The 18,175-nt window shown below is 37.0% G+C and overlaps 1 protein-coding gene and 1 pseudogene across 6 annotated transcripts; one reads left to right on the top strand and one right to left on the bottom strand.

The window, feature by feature from the left end:
* Positions 1 to 3: 3 nt before the first annotated feature.
* On the bottom strand, positions 4 to 5,659 carry LOC113322838 (DNA-binding protein BIN4-like). Of its 6 annotated transcripts, XR_003347306.1 has the most exons (13): positions 5,477 to 5,659; positions 4,513 to 4,952; positions 4,351 to 4,412; positions 4,194 to 4,244; positions 3,609 to 3,726; positions 3,064 to 3,110; positions 2,674 to 2,700; positions 2,076 to 2,151; positions 1,781 to 1,908; positions 1,554 to 1,663; positions 966 to 1,030; positions 764 to 833; positions 4 to 329 (listed from the first exon to the last, which is right to left on the bottom strand). XR_003347306.1 is itself a non-coding variant. In XM_026571000.1 (12 exons), the coding sequence occupies exons 5-11, from the start codon at positions 4,221 to 4,223 to the stop codon at positions 1,565 to 1,567; spliced, it is 525 nt and encodes a 174-aa protein (XP_026426785.1). In that variant the 5' UTR covers positions 4,224 to 4,244; positions 4,351 to 4,412; positions 4,513 to 4,624; positions 4,724 to 4,952; positions 5,477 to 5,659; the 3' UTR covers positions 4 to 329; positions 1,554 to 1,564. The 6 variants fall into 6 exon arrangements, 3 of the variants coding, with proteins under 3 accessions (XP_026426785.1, XP_026426783.1, XP_026426786.1); XR_003347305.1 differs by lacking the exon at positions 764 to 833; XR_003347304.1 differs by having other exon boundaries at positions 4 to 833.
* On the top strand, positions 5,609 to 12,675 carry LOC113325006 (annotated as a pseudogene).
* Positions 12,676 to 18,175: the final 5,500 nt, after the last annotated feature.

Here is an 18,175-nt window from a genome sequence, read left to right on the forward strand (position 1 = left end):
AAATATAAACATAGTTATTTTCATTGAAATAGAATATAATGTAATTTTCTTCTTATCATCATCTGTGAAATAGAACCCAAAAATGAAAAAGGGTTTTGCCTAACTATAACTTGTAATTTCTGTATCTTTTTCTGTTCCCATGCAGAGTGGGGAGGCAAGATGATGGAGTCAATTCTGAGCCTATACGTGAAAACAGTTATGGAGAGGTTATGGCAGTGGTTCCCTCCTCTTCGAACAATCTAGCATTCCCCAAGTCGATCATTCTTCTACTCATCCTTACATTTTTCTAGCCCGTCCGAGCTCTGACATCTGCACTGCAGTTATAGGAACTGCATTTCATAAAGAATCTTATTAGCACATAATTCAAATTTATCTAACATAGAGACAAAGGAGTGGATTGCGTAATCCTTCTTGTAAATATGTGGAGAATGTAAGAAGCCGATGTAGCGTATAGAAAATGGTATAAGTAAATATCTTGGTTTCTTTGTAAAGTATTTATTTACTGTTCTACAAAATTGTGCTTAATTTGAAAAATACTGACAGCAAAAGTATAAAATTTAAGGACTTGAGAGATCAAAGATGCCAAAAATCATATGAAAGCCTTTCGCCCGACAACAATGCAACTGAATGATTGACAAAATGTGAAATGGGTCTTCATAACTGATCATTTTTTGTTTGTTTGAAGAAGATTAAAATTGATAACAAGGTCCCAAGAAGGCACAAAGGAACTCTAACATTTGGAGTTTTGACTTTATTGACCTACCACTAGCACGACTTAGGCGATCAAAGATGCCAAAGATCATATGAAAGCCTTTTGCCCGACAGCAATGCAACTGAATGATTGACAGATAAAAATGGGTCTTGATTATTGATCATATGAAGTTCCTACAAAGAACTCTAACATTTCAAGTTTTAACTTTATTGACCTGACTTACTACCAGAATGGATAAACAACCAACACTCACTGTAAATGGCTCGCATACGAGCGTTTAAGGTATCCGACCTTGTACAGAGTGTCCGATGCGGCGACCTATGTAACACACACCAGTTGAGTTGGACAATGCCTGAAAACGAAGTAGGTGGACCACAAAGAAGAAAATACAAATATGCCGACTCTAATTATGTCCCGTTCTGTCTGCTTCATTTTTTAGCTTCGGATGTCGATTTGGAATTTCCTATTCCCCACCCACCAAATGCAGTACCCTTTGGTGGAAAAGGAAACCCAACTACAAATATAAGAACTAAATTTCTAAGCAGTGGAGTTTTAAGAGTCGAGTGAATACTCGATGAATAAATTACAACTCCTTTGACTTTAGCACTAAGGCGATACCCATCAAATGGGTCCGTTTCTTACATGTAACCATATGCCCAGTGTATCAAATAGACGTGAAACAACTTGTGGGACAAAGCTCAACCTAAAGCTGTGGGAGTGTTTCTGGCCTGCTTCTATCAATTTATGACGGGTGACGTCTTTCTTAACACTGTTCAATATCTCAGAGTTCAGCAATAGAGTTTCCAATCAAAAGTTAAATCAGACGGATGAGGATACATACATATTTGACTTTCATTTCTTGGAGCCCTTGCCTTTCTTGGAAACTGAGGCTTTCTTTTTTACTCTCTTAGCTGGTGGCTTAGCGGTTATTTTGCCCTTCTTTTTGACGCCCTGCACAAAGACATAGAATGAGCAATTTAGCATACTGCCCTGTAACATCATAAATTACTTTAAGTTTGAATGTGGGAGATTATTATTATTTTTTTCAAATAGGCTTCATGAACTTACCAATGCTTTATCAGCTTTTCCCTTGACCTTTCCATTGGCTTGTTCTTCACCGTCTTCTCCTTGTATTTTAGGCTTTGGAATTTTATCTGCCTCTTCGTCAGAATCAAATGAGTATCCCTCTAGTGTCCCTGCTCGCGGTAGATGAAATTAAAATATGTTACAGTAATCAGAAGCACAATACTGGTACTTCATAGAAGCTTCAATATGACTTGCTTCAAGTTAACATCGAATGCCAAACACAAAAGATCAAACGAGTTCAAATCATGATGAGAATATATCCCGCAAGAAATTTAACCTTCAATCGTTGTCTCCGACTCATAAACATTGGAGTGTGGTTTCAGTTGAATGAAGTCATCCATGATAGCTTCTATCTGGTCATGAAAACACAACTTGAATCAACAAACTAAGTAAATGTGGAGAGCAAGATAAAGCAAAACGAATCTCATCAGTATAGCAGATAGAACAGAATATCCACAAGCATAGGGGATTCAAATCCGATACACTCAAGTCTTTTGAGTTAAGAAGTTTGGTTACTGCAAGTTTGTGAAAATGTCAAGGTCAAATTCCATATTTTCGTCGATCAAGCTACCAGCTACCTACTTGATACTCCAATTCAAATCCTGAATAGACTTCAATGTCTTCCAATTCTAATCACTTTTTTTCCAAAACCACCAAAAATGCTGGACCTACTGGTGGTGGAATCACATATCGTGTAACAGTGTTGACATCACATCCTTTACATGAAAGCATCATATGCTAAATTCAACAAAGTTGAGGTGACCTATATCTCAATCAAAACAAATTTCATCGCTAAGACTAGACATCAAAGCAAAAGAAATAATATATATACTTAGCTTGACAGCAATAAAAGCCTAAGTAAGTCATGAACGTACCTTTGCTTCCGTTTGACCAAAGTTGACCTGAATAAGAAGAGGAGTGTTATTTTCAAATCTGCGGTAACTTAAAATCAATTTATGTGCTAAAATTTACAACACCAAACAAAGAAAGGTTGTATAAAGATTCGGTTCGAGTGCATTACTGGTAAACAATTTTTAACACCATGATACTCTACCAAGTGCATCACAATAATGAATAAATAAAACAGTGGATGGGAAAAATATGGTCCATTAAATAGGGTTAGAGGTCTCTGAGTTTCATTTCAGTGAGAATAATCTTCATTCTGAGATATCATCTCAAAGTCTGTCTTAGACAAATTTAGTGGGCCGAACACTTATTTACACAGCAAGAGAAATGGAAGGAGAAAAAGGGAGTAGAGGACATACAACACAAAATGTTCTCGATGGAACTATTGTTGTTTTGTATATGGTTCCTGAAAAAACAAAACAAAATCGATAAACAACAGTATACAAAAACCTACAGAATAGATAGTAATATTGACAAGCTTGGACAGATATCTTCCAACTAACGACAACTGCTGTAAAATGTAAATCCATGCATACTGGTACTGTGGTTCTTCTAGGGGGCCTGAATCTGATTCTTGGGAAATTGACACTAAATTGTCTGGGATAATTGAGCTTAGAAAAGTCGTTAAGAGAACAATTGGACTAATCATTTAGTAGACTGCCCACTTCGAAATGCTGACTCCAGGTAGGGAAAAAAACAGTACAAGCATTTGAGTTGTTAAGCTCAAAAAGTAGTAATTTAACAAGTTGAACTCAGATGTCTAACCTATATAAATTTAAAGCCTAGAGAGTAAAAAACTCAGAATAGATAGATAAAATATTATATGGAGGACTGGAAAGTTTAATTTGTTTTATATCTTTAGTGAGAAGCATGAATGATTTGAAAGCAGCAAGATACGCTATACCTTTTAAATCCAAAAGCAGTTCACTGCTACCACATGGCGTGTCTGAAATTACTAATCGTCCAACAGTACCAATATCTCCACTCATATCTATGGAGTCTCCTTCACATTCAACAAGTGCCTGCACTAACATATACACCAACAAATTAAGTCTTCTACAAGGAAAACTAAAGACATGTGGTACCTAAACGGCACTAAACATAACAACCAGTGAAAATAGTTCCTTTGAAATGCAGTCCAGCAAAATTGTATTTGATGCATCAATGAAGCTAATACATAAATGCAACCATGCGCTATTGCAGTATAAGGTAAGTCGAGTAAGATGAACACATCCTTTCTCCTTAGCTCTTACACTTTTATTGATTTCTTTAACAATTATCCCTATTTCTAGTCACTTTGGTATGCGTTTTAGTTATGTAGCATTTTTTACATGCGAAGCCAACATGATCAGGTCTACGACAATCTCAGCAAAAATTAACAACCACGATGATAGTCGCGTGTGTAAGCTCAACTGACTGGCCAGTGAAATACTTCTAGGGACAGAACATGAATAAAGTTTAACTTACTACCAAAAAAAGAATAAGGTACCTTTGACCGCTGGACTTTCTCTGCCATCATCAAAGGCAATCTTGAAGAGCCCTGCCAAAAAAGAAACAAAAGCCAATATATTAAGGTTCCAGTTTCACAGGTGAGTTACTAGCTAGGAGTATGAGATGGGAACATAGAAGCTGTTAGAACTTCTTACATGAGGTATTGCACTCTTCTCAGTTACTTCTGCCTTCACAGCTTCCTCTTCAATATCAGTCTCTATATCAGAGACGAAGGAATAGATAAATTAAAATCATCAACTATTTTATCTGATTATATATCCTTCAATTCAACTATGCCATCAAGCAATCTAACATACCTTCTTTATGGCTTTGAGTCTCTACTTTCAGTTTCTTTTTTGGAGACTTCGATTTGGGAGACTTTTTAACTTTTTAATCTTCTAAGTTTTTGTCAACATCTGCCCCTTGACTCTTCTCTCCGGCCGCATGAATTAATAATAAGGTTTCTGAGACTTACTATCTGATTATAAATCCTGTAATTTAGAAACATTATCTAGTGGTCTGACTTACCTTCTTCTAGGACTTGAGTTTCCACTTCCGCTCGAGCCTTCTTAGTCTTGGACACAGATTTGGAAGCTTTACTAACCAAAGGTTCTTCTGAACCGTCAATGAGAAGAACGTCTTGATTGTTATCTTCCTTTCGTGATTTCGATGATAGACCCAAAGTTTCGCTTATAGGACGGAAATCATCCTCGTCATCCTCATCTGATGATAATGCTATAAGCGGTTGCTTGGGAGCCTGTTCATTAAATGCAACACATCAGCCATCACTGAGTTTAAGTATATGAGCTACTCATAGTATATAAGTGACAATATACTGAACTGCATAATTTCCATTACACCCAACGATCAGATGTATAGAAGAACACATCTTGCTCTCCCAAAAGCCCACGACAGAATTCTCATTATAGGATAGTGAGAAGTAGTAAAGCAGAGCTTTAGTTTACTACCAGAAATGTTTAAATGAAAGCAACAAGAAGAAATAAAATTGAGCTTATTGAACCAGAACAAATCAAACTGAGCACAATAGCAAGGAGACAGGGTATTCAAATAACAATTAACAGACCAATTATGCAAACCAAGACAGACAAGATGCTTATTGTGAGTCTCTATAGTGTTTTTATCGGAAATAATGTTTGGAACTACAGAAATTTGAAAAGCCCTAAAATTTAAATTCACACACAAATCAATAGAAACAGAAGGCAAATCAAGGGAATTAATTTGTAAATAAGATTTAGGCAAGTAAAGAGTGGAGAAAGGAACCTGATTTGCTGCACTCCTAGATTGATCTGTAGCAGGGGGATGGAACACCAAATAGTTTGATTCTCTAACTCCATTTTCTACATCAACCATGTTCAAATCACCACCACCTTGACTCATAACATCGATCTCGGAATGATCTCCTCTACCGTTAACTATCATACAAGAGTGAGAGTTGATATTAGGGTTTCGAGTGGAAGAGATTGTGTCGAGGAGGACATAATTAGGGCTGTTCATGGTCGGTTTTGGTTCGGTTTCTAGCCAAACCAAAACCGAAACCAATATTATTGGTTTCTAAAAATCTAAACCAAACCAATCTATTAACCATTGGTTCGGTTTCCAAATGGTTCTAGTTGGTTTCGGTTTATCCCAGTGGTTTTTGGTTAACCAGTAATTATGTCAAACCAAAAAAAAAATACACAAATTTACAGATAAAAAAATCGTAGTTGCCGATAGTATTGGTTTACACAAATATACAGACAAAAAAAAAAATCAAGAATAGTTAAAGCTTACTCTAATTCTAGAGATCAAAAGAAGATATATAATATATCTTAATTTAGTTATTGACAAATAAAAAAGAAGGAAGACGGGAAGAAAAAAGTCGAGTAGCAGCAGCTGTTGTTGGGGGTGGAGAAGGGAGGCGGCTGAGAGAAGGAGAAAAAGAAAGAGGGAGAGTATCATAATGAAATATTAGATTTAGGGTTTCTATCTATCCTCTAAATCAATGGATATAATCTAATACTTTTAAATCGACGGTAGAAACTAAGTTTAAAAATTAATCGGTTCCCCAATGGTTTTTGGTTCAGTTTTCAGGTCAAACCAAAACCAAACCAGTAATGTCGGTTTTTCAACTTTTTTTACCAAACCAATCCAAATCTAAATGGTTTGGTTCGGTTTCTTGCTTATTGGTCTGGTTTGGTCGGTTTCGAACGGTTAACCGACACTATGTTCAGCCCTACACATAATTATCTTCAATTCCCGAATCTCGAATCCGGGTCTTCATTATCCGACCCGACCATTTCAGCAGTACTTGAACCACCAGCTTCATTAGGCCCACTACTTGCTAGATTAGGCCCATTAATTGCTTCTGCACCATTAAGCATTTTTTCGACAAAGTGAGCATGTTTCGCGTAATATTCTTGAAATGCCGGCTCAGTCATTCCAAAGATAAAAATGTTCCAAGCGTGTTCTTCACATAGTCCATTTTCATTCAATTTATCACACATTCATTTAATTATAAAGTCTCGTTAATGTCCAACGGATTTGGCCTTCTCTAAGGACTTGGTGTCTGTCAAACAGGAGATTGCGGCGGAAGGCTATATAGTGCAGCGGAGCTGGTGCAACACCTCCAGCATCCCTTTTCGAGATAACTATGGGGAAGGGAGACGACAAAGAGTTAGCACCGTAGATGGATATAATCTGCCTCTCATTGCTACACCTCAGACAGACATAAGTGGATGCGATGCAACTGGTTGTGTTTATGATCTCAATCTAGGTAAATTTTGTATAATACATTGAATATAAAACTAAATCTCAATTTCATTTAGCGTATCCTATTTGAAAAATTCTGAATCTGCTTTTTAAAATTTAAAGATCAGCAACTAACATCTTATATCAAAATCTGTATTGCTTTCAGGATGCCCGAAAGAGCTGCAGCGTCTGAATGAGGCTGGTGTTATTGGTTGTAAGAGTGCATGTGAGGCATTTGGATTAGATCAGTACTGCTGTGCTGGTGAGTTTGCAAATCCAAACACTTGCATACCTTTTGTATACTCCACAATCTTCAAAAGGGCTTGCCCCATAGCATATTGTTGCGCCAAAGCCTGTGGAAGCGTTAGGTTTGCACTACTACGAGGTATCTCAATATCGCCAAGAACACAATCACATACACAAGAAGAACAAGTATTTAACGAGGTTTAATCCTCGGGAAGGAATAAGCAATTTTATATATCATCGTATAGGTTGGAATATACAAAGCCTTTAGACGAGAAGAAAAGAACTCTTACTTAGTTCTAGTGTGTTTTCTATAGTTCTCTCTATGGCTATTTATACACATCAATAGGAGTGGACACATTCCTTAACAAGGAATACTTTCCTACAAGTATAGGGTTTCCTAATTTTAGTTCTAAGAACAAACCTCTTAAGCTTTTATACTTAGGACACAAGTACTTGGTTTCCTTAACCAATTAGATTTCCTAATCTAGTCCTTGACCATCCTACCAACAATTCTCCACCTCGGAACATGCATTCATGCATGAGACGATCAATAGACAAAATCACCTCCATCTTCCAACATCGATTGAACCATCATTGGCTGCCTACATATCCTCAATAGGAATCAAACCCAACCGTAGTTCTCTTAAATGGCCTTGCTAGAAGACCTCCACCAGGTTCATAAGAACCTTTACCCCAAATAGGGCCTTTCACCAAACTGGAAGGATGTGGATCAATTTCAAACAATGTCGAAACTTGATCCCAGATACTACTTTAGTCAACATATCAGCTGGATTGTCTTTGGTATTGATCTTCACAAGTAGAATGTCTTCTTCTTCAAGAATTTCTCTCACAAAGTGAAATCGTACGTCTATATGTTTGGTTCTAGCATGATGCACTTGATTCTTAGCCAAATAAATTGCACTTAGACTATCACAATACACAGGCAGTTGGTCTTGCACAACTCCTAAGTCATCTGGAAAACCTTGTAACCATATAGCCTCCTTAAATGCCTCAGTCACTGCCATATACTCCGCCTCCGTAGTTGAAAACGCCACAGTAGACTGCAAGATTGATTTCCAACTTATTGGTGCCCTGCTACGGTAAATACATACCCTGTAGTTGAACGTCTTTTTTCCAAATCACCAGCATAGTCAGAATCCACATACCCAACACACAACTGATTGTTACTTCTATCCTTCACAAACTCCATGCCAACATTAACCGTACCATAAAGATACCTCAAAATCCATTTCACAGCATGCCAATGTCCCTTACCAGGACAATGCATATAACGGCTGACCATACTAACTGCATGTGAAATGTCCGGCCTTGTACATACCATCGTATATATCAAACTACCAACAGCTTCAGCATATGGGACTTGGGCCATATACTTTTGCTCTTGTTCAGTAGTGGGAGACATACGAGCATTCAACTTAAAATGAGCAGCAAAGGGAGTACTTACAGATTTAGTTCCTTCGTAGACACCAAACTTCTGTAACACTTTCTTCAAATATGCCTTTTGAGACAAAAATAATTTACCCTTCTCTTTGTCACGTTAAATCTCCATGCCAAGAATCTTCTTAGCTTCTCCCAGATCTTTCATCTCAAACTCAGATGACAAATTGTTCTTCAAATTATCAATCTCTTTCTTGTTATTCAATGCAATCAGCATATCATCGACATACAAGAGCAAATATATGAAAGACCCATCACGTATCTTCTTAAAGTATACACAATGGTCATAATGACTTCTTTTGTATGTTTGGCCTATCATAAACTGGTCAAATCGCTTGTACCATTGTCTTGGAGACTGTTTTAGCCCATACAACGATCTCTTCAGTTTACATACACAATCTTCTATTCCAGCAACCTTGAACCCACTCGGCTGAGTCATATAGATCTCCTCTTCTAGATCCCCATGTAAGAGCGCCGTCTTAACATCTAGCTGAACTAGGTATAAATCATATTGTGCTTCCAAGGCCAACAAAATACGGATTGATGAGTGTTTTACCACCGGAGAGAACACCTCATTGTAGTCAATCCCTTCTATTTGGGCATAACCTTTTGCAACTAACCTTGTCTTGTAGCGAACTTGATTCACCGAAGATCCTTCTTTCTTAGCATATACCCACTTGCACCCTATGGCCTTCTTACCGTTCGGAAGCTTCATAAGAATCCATGTGCCATTCTTGTAAAGAGACTCCATCTCGTCCTACATTGCACCTTCCCATTCTTTACACTCTGCACTACGTACAACTTCTAAATAGGAAGTAGGAGTACCATCTTCAACAACTGGTAATGCATAAGTAATGTAATCATTCATCCAACCAGGCTTCCTGGTTGATCTTCTTGGTTTGCTGGTTGCTATGGTTTCCATGACCGTAGCTTCTGTATCTTCTACTGACTCTTGTTCCTCTTCCTCAACAACGTCACTATCATTTGGAACTTCAGTAGATACTTCTCTTGCGGACCCAATGTCTTCAGAAGTATTCTCACCAGATACATACTTAACTGGAATTGGTGGAGTTGCATCAATCTACACCTGCTGCAAAGGCTCACTAGTACTGGTGTTTCTGTTCTCCACCTACCGATAACCCCAAGACTTTACCATATACATCTCATCAATTGTGATATCTCTACTCATGACTATCTTCTTCTCAACTGGATTCCAAATCTTGAACCATTTTACTCCATTCTTCATACCCACAAAGATTCCTTTCACGGCATGGCTATCAAGCTTGTTTTCACTAACATGATACCACGCAGGACAACTAAAGATATGAATTGATAATCATAAGCTGGTTTACCAAACCATTTCTCCATAGGAGTTTTACCTTCTAATGCAGCTGATGGCAACCTATTAATGAGGAAGCACGCATACGTAACTGCCTCAGCCCAAAACGCCTTACCTAATCCAACATTAGATAACATACATCGTACCTTCTCCATCAAAGTATGATTCATGCGTTCAGCTACCCCATTCTGTTGCGGTGTCTTCTTAATTGTGAAGTGCCTCTTTATCCCCTCATCCTGACATACTTGCAAGAATGGATCACTCTTGTACTCTGCACCATTGTCTGAACGTAGTACTTTGATCTTTCTGCCGGTTTGAGTCTCATTTGCCTTTTTCCACCTCACAAAGATTTCTAGGACTTCATCCTTATGCCTCATGGTGTACACCCATACACACCTAGAATAATCATCAATGAACTACACAAACCAATGTTTCCCTCCCAATGATGCATTCTTGGAAGGACCCCAAACATCTGAGTGAACATAGTCAAGAACTCCACTAGTATTGTAGATAGTTGTGCCAAAGCTTGTTCTTGTTTTCTTGCCCTTAACACAATGTTTACAAAATGCTAACTTGCAGGCAATAGCACCTTTCAACAAATCTTGTTGAATCAACCCATGCAACGACTTCTCACCTGGATGTGCAAGTCTCATGTGCCATAGCTTTGTCTTCCCCGTAGATGCACTCTCGATGTGTTCAGAAATAGACACATCCCATGTTGTTGTACTCCCAATCAAGTAGTACAAGTTATGATGACGTGTGCCCTTCATGATTACCATAGATCCAAAGATTACCTTTAGAACACCATTTTCAGCGACTATCTTATAGCCCTTAGCTTCCAAAGTTCCGAGTGAAATCAAATTCTTATTTATGGAAGGAACAAATCTTACCTCCTTCAGTTCTCTAACCATACCATCATGCATATTGATACGAACACTACCAATCCCAATCACCCTGCAAGTATGATTGTTTCCCATACGTACTTCTCCATCAAGCTTTTCAAAACTTGAGAACCAGTCCCGATATGGACATATATGATACGTTGCTCCAGTATCTAATACCCATGTACCATATGTAATAGTACAAGCTGATGGTGTCACACTTAGCGAGAAATCAGAAGCATCATCTGATTCTTCATTACCTTTAGCAATGTTCACCTCGGTATTACTATTATCTCCTTCTCTTGCCTTACGCTTGGTACAATCCTTAGCCCAATGACCAAAGTCGTGGCACCAAGCACACTCATCTTTCTGCAGTCGCGCTTAGAACGTCATCTACCTTTACCATAACCACCATTCTTCTTTCTCCTGTCTGATGAACGACCTCTTGCAAGAAGCAAATCATTATTAGTTTCACTTGCAAGGTCTTCACGATCCATCTTCCTGAACTCCTCACTACGCAATGTTGTAGTGACATCAGCGTATGTCATCTTATCCTTTCCGTGCATTAAAGCTTTAATCACGGGTTCATACTTTTCAGGAAGAGAGTTTATCAAACACAAAGCTTGTTCCTCGTCGTTGATCTTCTCATCGTAGTTAACCAACTCAGCAAGAAGCTTATTATATGAATTTAGGTGCTCGGTTAGGGTTGCACCTCTCTTCATGTTATATCGATACAAATTCCTTTTAAGATGTATCCTATTGGCCACGTTTTTCACAAGGTATTCCTTCTCTAGCTTTTCCCAGAGATCCTTAGCTGAAGTCTCGTGCTGATAATTAACTCTTAATGCAGTTGCTAAACACCCTCGTATTGAAGCAAGACATAATTTATTCAACTTGTTCCACTGCTTATCAGACATCTCCACTGGATGACCTTCTAGAGCTTCTTCTAGGTCAAGATGAACAAGAGCATCCATTACGTCTGATCTCCATAAACCAAAGTTATTGGTTCCTGTAAACTTCTCTACCTTGAGTTGTGATCTATGTGAATGAAGTATTTCTTCTTTTGTTTCTTTATCTTTACTTGTGGACTCCGAATGTTCTCTTAAAAGATCTTTCGGATCAACTGGTTTATCTCCGTCAACCATTGTTCTTAAACAACCAAATATAGATAAAAAACAGAACCTTTGAGATTAGTATTACCTCAAACAATCTTCAGAAAAAAAAAAACCTTCACTTCAACTTCAATTTGAGTACCCGTATCCAAGAGCGTCTCCTTGCTCTGATACCAATTGTTGCGCCAAAGCCTGCGGAAGCGTTAGGTTTGCACTACTACGAGGTATCTCAATATCGCCAAGAACACAATCACATACACAAGAAGAACAAGCCTTTAACGAGGTTTAATCCTCGGGAAGGAATAAGCAATTTTATATATCATCGTATAGGTTGGAATATACAAATCCTTTAGACGAGAAGAAGAGAACTCTTACTTAGTTCTGGTGTGTTTTCTCTAGTTCTCTCTATGGATATTTATACACATCAATAGGAGTGGACACATTCCTTAACAAGGAATACTTTCCTACAAGTATAGGGGTTTCCTAATCTTAGCTCTAAGAACAAACCTCTTAAGATTCTATACTTAGGACACAAGTACTTGTTTTCCTTAACCAACTAGATTTCCTAATCTAGTCCTTGACCATCCTACCAACACATACAGCTATGCTTTTGATGACGGCACCAATACTTTCACTTGCAAAGCAATCGAATATAACATCACTTTCTGCCCTACACAGATTGGGTAAGGTTCAATCTTGATCAATAGGACCTTTTTCTGGAAAAAAAATATAAACATAATTATTTTCATTGAAATAGAATACAATGTAATTTTCTTCTTATCATCATCTGTGAAATAGAACCCAAAAATGAAAAAGGGTTTTGCCTAACTATAACTTGTAATTTCTGTATCTTTTTCTGTTCCCATGCAGAGTGGGGAGGCAAGATGATGGAGTCAATTCTAAGCCTATACGTGAAAACAGTTATGGAGAGGTTATGGCAGTGGTTCCCTCCTCTTCAAACAATCTAGCATTCCCCAAGTCGATCATTCTTCTACTCATCCTTACATTTTTCTAGCCCATCCGAGCTCTGACATCTGCACTGCAGTTATAGGAACTGCATTTCATAAAGAATCTTATTAGCACATAATTCAAATTTATCTAACATAGAGACAAAGGAGTGGATTGCGTAATCCTTCTTGTAAATATGTGGAGAATGTAAGAAGCCGATGTAACGTATAGAAAATGGTATAAGTAAATATCTTGGTTTCTTTGTAAAGTATTTATTTACTGTTCTACAAAATTGTGCTTAATTTGAAAAATACTGACAACAAAATTATAAAATTTAAGGACTTGAGAGATCAAAGATGCCAAAAATCATATGAAAACCTTTCGCCCGACAACAATGCAAACGAATGATTGACAAAATGTGAAATGGGTCTTCATAACTGATCATTTTTTGTTTGTTTGAAGAAGATTAAAATTGATAACAAGGTCCCAAGAAGGCACAAAGAAACTCTAAGATTTGGAGTTTTGACTTTATTGACCTACCACTAGCACGACTTAGGCGATCAAAGATGCCAAAGATCATATGAAAGCCTTTTGCCCGACAACAATGCAACTGAATGATTGACAGATATAAAATGGGTCTTGATTATTGATCATATGAAGTTCCTACAAAGAACTCTAACATTTCAAGTTTTAACTTTATTGACCTGACTTACTACCAGAATGGATAAACAACCAACACTCATTGTAAATGGCTCGCATACGAGCGTTTAAGGTATCCGACCTTGTACAGAGTGTCCGATGCGGCGACCTATGTAAGACACACCAGTTGAGTTGGACAATGCCTGAAAACCAAGTAGGTGGACCACAAAGAAGAAAATACAAATATGCCGACTCTAATTATTTCCCGTTCTATCTGCTTCATTTTTTAGCTTCGGATGTCGATTTGGAATTTCCTATTCCCCACCCACCAAATGCAGTACCCTTTGGTGGAAAAGGAAACCCAACTACAAATATAAGAACTAAATTTCTAAGCAGTGGAGTTTTAAGAGTCGAGTTAATATTCGATGAATAAATTACAACTCCTTTGTTATCACTAAGGCGATACCCATCAAATTATGGGTCCGTTTCTTACATGTAACCATAGCCCAGTGTATCAAATAGATGTGAAACAACTTGTGGGACTAAGCTCAACCTAAAGCTGTGGGAGTGTTTCTGGCCTGCTTCTATCAATTTATGACGGGTGACGTCTTTCTTAACACTGTTCAATATCTCAGAGTTCAGCAATAGAGTTTCCAATCAAAAGCTAAATCAGACGGATGAGGATACATACATATTTGACTTTCATTTCTTGGAGCCCTTGCCTTTCTTAGAAACTGGGGATTTCTTTTTTACTCTCTTAGCTGGTGGCTTAGCGGTTATTTTTTCCTTCTTTTTGACGCCCTGCACAAAGACATAGAATGAGCAATTTAGCATACTGCCCTGTAACATCATAAATTACTTTTAGTTTGAATGTGCGAAGTGACTTGATTCTCAGGCCTCCTTTGGAAATGGGAGTACAAACTTTCTTCCAACGAACTGCATCATGGTCTTTCTTAAACTCGTTAGGATCCCAAAGAAAATCTCTCATCACTTTCTCAATCGCTTCTATCACTTTAATAGGAGATGTAAACAACGAGAACATATAGATGGAGATACTCGACAAGACACTTTTTATAAGAGTGATTTTTCCCTCTTTATTAAGGATAGATCTTTTTCATGAAGCTAATCTCACTTGATCTTCTCAATAATCAACTCCCACTTTCTAACCCCCAAAGCATGATCCCCAAGAGGAAGGCCCAGATAAGTGGCAGGTAAGAAATCAAAAGAACACCCCAACATGCTGGATAGATCTTGTAAGTTTGTTGCTCATGCAACCCATACATACTAGATTTTGCAAAGTTTATGCGAAGAACAGAAGCCAACTCAAATAAAAGAAGCAAGTATTTCAAACTATTCGCTTGTTCCCTGAACTCGTCAAGAAAAACAAGAGTATCATATGTGTTGAAGAATAAACCAAGATACTATGAAGAAGACAGAAGGGATAAACAAGAGTTGTTGATACAGTAGTGTGGATCAACTATGAGAGTTGACAGAGTATGGTTGGATCAACTGATACAGTTGATATGAAGTGAATCGATCAACAAGAGTTTTTGACGCATGGTACAGTTTTTAGAAGTTTACTTGGGTTGCAAGTATATAGCTGGTTTTAGAGTTTGTTTACAGGAGTATTTTCTAGAAGAGTCTTTGTTAGAGTTTGATTATGTTAGGAAAGTGTTTATTACTTGAGAGTCAAGTTTGTAAGCATATAAATAGGCTGTTAAGGCCGTGAGTTTTAATTACATCAATTAAGAGAAGTTTGTTTGAGTTTAGTTTTGCGTTCTTTTAAGTTTTTGATATCATATTTTCTACATCTGGCATCAGAGCACTGGTATCAGATTATAGGGATGTGGGTATGAGAAGTTGAAGAAGATGACAAGTTTAAGTTCAATCAAGGTGCCAGTGTTTGAAGGAAAAAACTTTTAACATTGGAGGTTACAGATGGAGAATATTTTTACATATTAAGAAGTATGGGATATTGTGAAAGATGGTTATGTAGAACCAGCAGAAGGAGCTGTAGTTGAAGGAGCTGCGCAAACTCTATTAACTGAAAACAAAAAGAAGAATTCTAAAGCTACATATATTCTTCATCAAGGTGTTCACGAATTTCTCATGTACATAGTTATCTATATTAAGCAAGCTAAAGCATCATGGGATGGTTTGGTTAGCTACTACACAGGGTCTGACAAGGTCAAGAAGGTTATATTGCAAACCCTAATGAGAAAGTATGAATTATTGCAGATGGAAAGTACTGAAACTATATCAGATTTTTTCTCAAAGACTTTGAATCTTGTCAATGAGATGAAGGCTAATGGTGATACTGTAGAAGATTCAACAGTTGTTGAGAAGATATTAAGAAGTTTGCCTGAGAAATTTGAATCAAAGGTGACTGATATAGATGAATACAACACAGCTGCAACTATGACTCTTAATGAGTTATTGGGTTCATTACATGCCTATGAACACAGATTGCTAGAGAATACAGTTGCTGAAAAACAAGTTGAAGAAGCACTTCAAAGTCAAGTTAGTTGGAGAAACAATCAAGGAAATCTAATGCTGGAGGTTCTCAAGGAGGATACAATAATGGAGGAAGATCAAATAATGGGAGTTATAGGAAGCCATTTGATATATGAAAGATACAATGTTATAATTGTGGAGATTTTGGACACATTGCTACTGAGTATTCAAAACCACGAAAGACAGTTGCTAATAACTATAAAGAAAATTTCAAAGCTAATATTGCTGAAAGTCAAGAAGAAGAAGAAACATAAGAGTAGAAGACTGAAAACATGTTACTAGCATGTCATACAACAGAAGAACAACCTCAACTTAAGTGGTACTTGGATACAGGTTGCGGAAATCATATGTGTGGCAGAAAAGATTTGTTTGAAAGCTTGGATGAGTCTGTAAGACCCACAATAAAGTTTGGGAATTGTTCAACTATTCCATTTATGGGAAAAGGAAAAATAGGAATTGTTCTCAAGAATGGTTCTAAAGCATACATCATTGATGTATTTTATGTTCCAGTTTTACATCAGAACTTGCTAAGTATGGGTCAGTTGTCTGAAAGAGGATATTCTATGAATATTTACAATGGTTTATGCTTCATCAGAGATAGAAGAAGAAGATTGATAGCAAGGGTGGAGATGACTAAAAACAGACTATTTCCTTTGAACATTCAACATCAAAAGGAAAGATGTTATAGTAGCAGTGTTTATAATGATACTTGGTTATGGCACAAGAGAATGAGACATGTGAACTTTAACAGTTTGCAAATTTTAGAAAAGAAAGAAATGGTGTCAGGATTACCTTTCATTCAAATTCCAGAATAAAGAAGTGAGAATTGTATCTTTGGCAAACAACATAGAGATCCATTTCCAGTTAACAAAGCAAGAAGAGCTGAACAACAGTTGGAGATCATTCATTGTGATTTGTGTGGTCCTATAGAAGTTCCATCACGTGGAGGTAATAACTATTTCATAACTTTCATTGATGACTTTAGTATGAAAGCATGGGTATATTTGCTTAAACAAAAGAGTGATGTTTTTCATGCTTTTATAAGTTTCAAAGCATATGCTGAGAAACAAATTGGTAAAAACATAAAGATATTAAGAACTGATACAGGAACATAATATATTGTTGTTGATAGTTTCATGGAAGAACATGGTATTTTATATCAGCTAACAACAAGATATACACCTCAACAGAATGGTGTAGCCAAAAGAAAGAACAAAACCATAATGGAGACGGCAAGAACTATAAGAAGAACAAAAGATTTACCAAAGAATTTCTGGGGTTATGAGTTGATACAGCAGTGTATCTACTTAACAAGTGTCCTACAAATAATTTGAATAACAAGACACCAGAAGAAGCATGGAGAGAAGTAAGACCAAGTGTAAGACATCTTAGAATTTTTGGGGGCATTGAATATGCACATGTGCCAAAAGAATTAAGGAAGAAGCTGGATGATAAGAGTGAAAAATGTATTATGGTTGGTTACAGTTCAGTGACTAAAGAATACAAGCTATATAACCCAGAAACTAGAAAGATAGTTATAAGTAGAGATGTGATATTTGATGAAGATTCACAATAGAATTGGAATAATGGATCAACAATGGATGTTGATCCTCATAATATTGGTTCAACAAGGAATGTTGATCCATCTACTACTATCAGAACTATTCCAATTGTGGTTGAAGAAGAAGTACATGCTCGAGATAATGTTTAAGAACAATATGAAGAAGCAGAGCAGAAGCAATAACACAACAAGAAATTACAAGACCAAGAAGAAAATATATCATACCTTCTAGTTAAATGATTATGTTGTATCAAGATATGATAAAGATATTGATGATGAAGTGGTGAATTTTGCACTATTTGGAGATTGTGATTTTGTAGCTTATGAAGAAGCTTCTAAAGAACAAGGTTGGATTCAAGCCATGAATGAAGAATTGGAGTCAATTGATAAGAATAATACTTGGAAACTAACAACACTTCCACTAGGTAAGAAGCCTATTGGTGTTAAGTGGGTTTACAAAACAAAATACAAGTCAAATGATGAAATAGACTGAAAGCAAGGTTAGTTGCTAAGGGTTATAGACAGAGACAAGGA

Source organism: Papaver somniferum, chromosome 11 (assembly GCF_003573695.1).
Source record: "Papaver somniferum cultivar HN1 chromosome 11, ASM357369v1, whole genome shotgun sequence".
NCBI classification, from domain to species: Eukaryota; Viridiplantae; Streptophyta; class Magnoliopsida; order Ranunculales; family Papaveraceae; genus Papaver; species Papaver somniferum.

What these genes read in the sequence shown, in the direction of transcription:
- LOC113322838 (XM_026571000.1), bottom strand. Translation starts at nt 4,223, where the DNA reads ATGATGGCAGAGAAAGTCCAGCGGTCAAAG. An exon ending in ACTGCTTTTGGATTTAAAAG is followed by an intron (nt 3,111 to 3,608) that starts GTATAGCGTATC and finishes TTGTTTTTTCAG; the next exon opens with GAACCATATACAAAACAACA. An exon ending in CATCGAGAACATTTTGTGTT is followed by an intron (nt 2,701 to 3,063) that starts GTATGTCCTCTA and finishes CTTCTTATTCAG; the next exon opens with GTCAACTTTGGTCAAACGGA.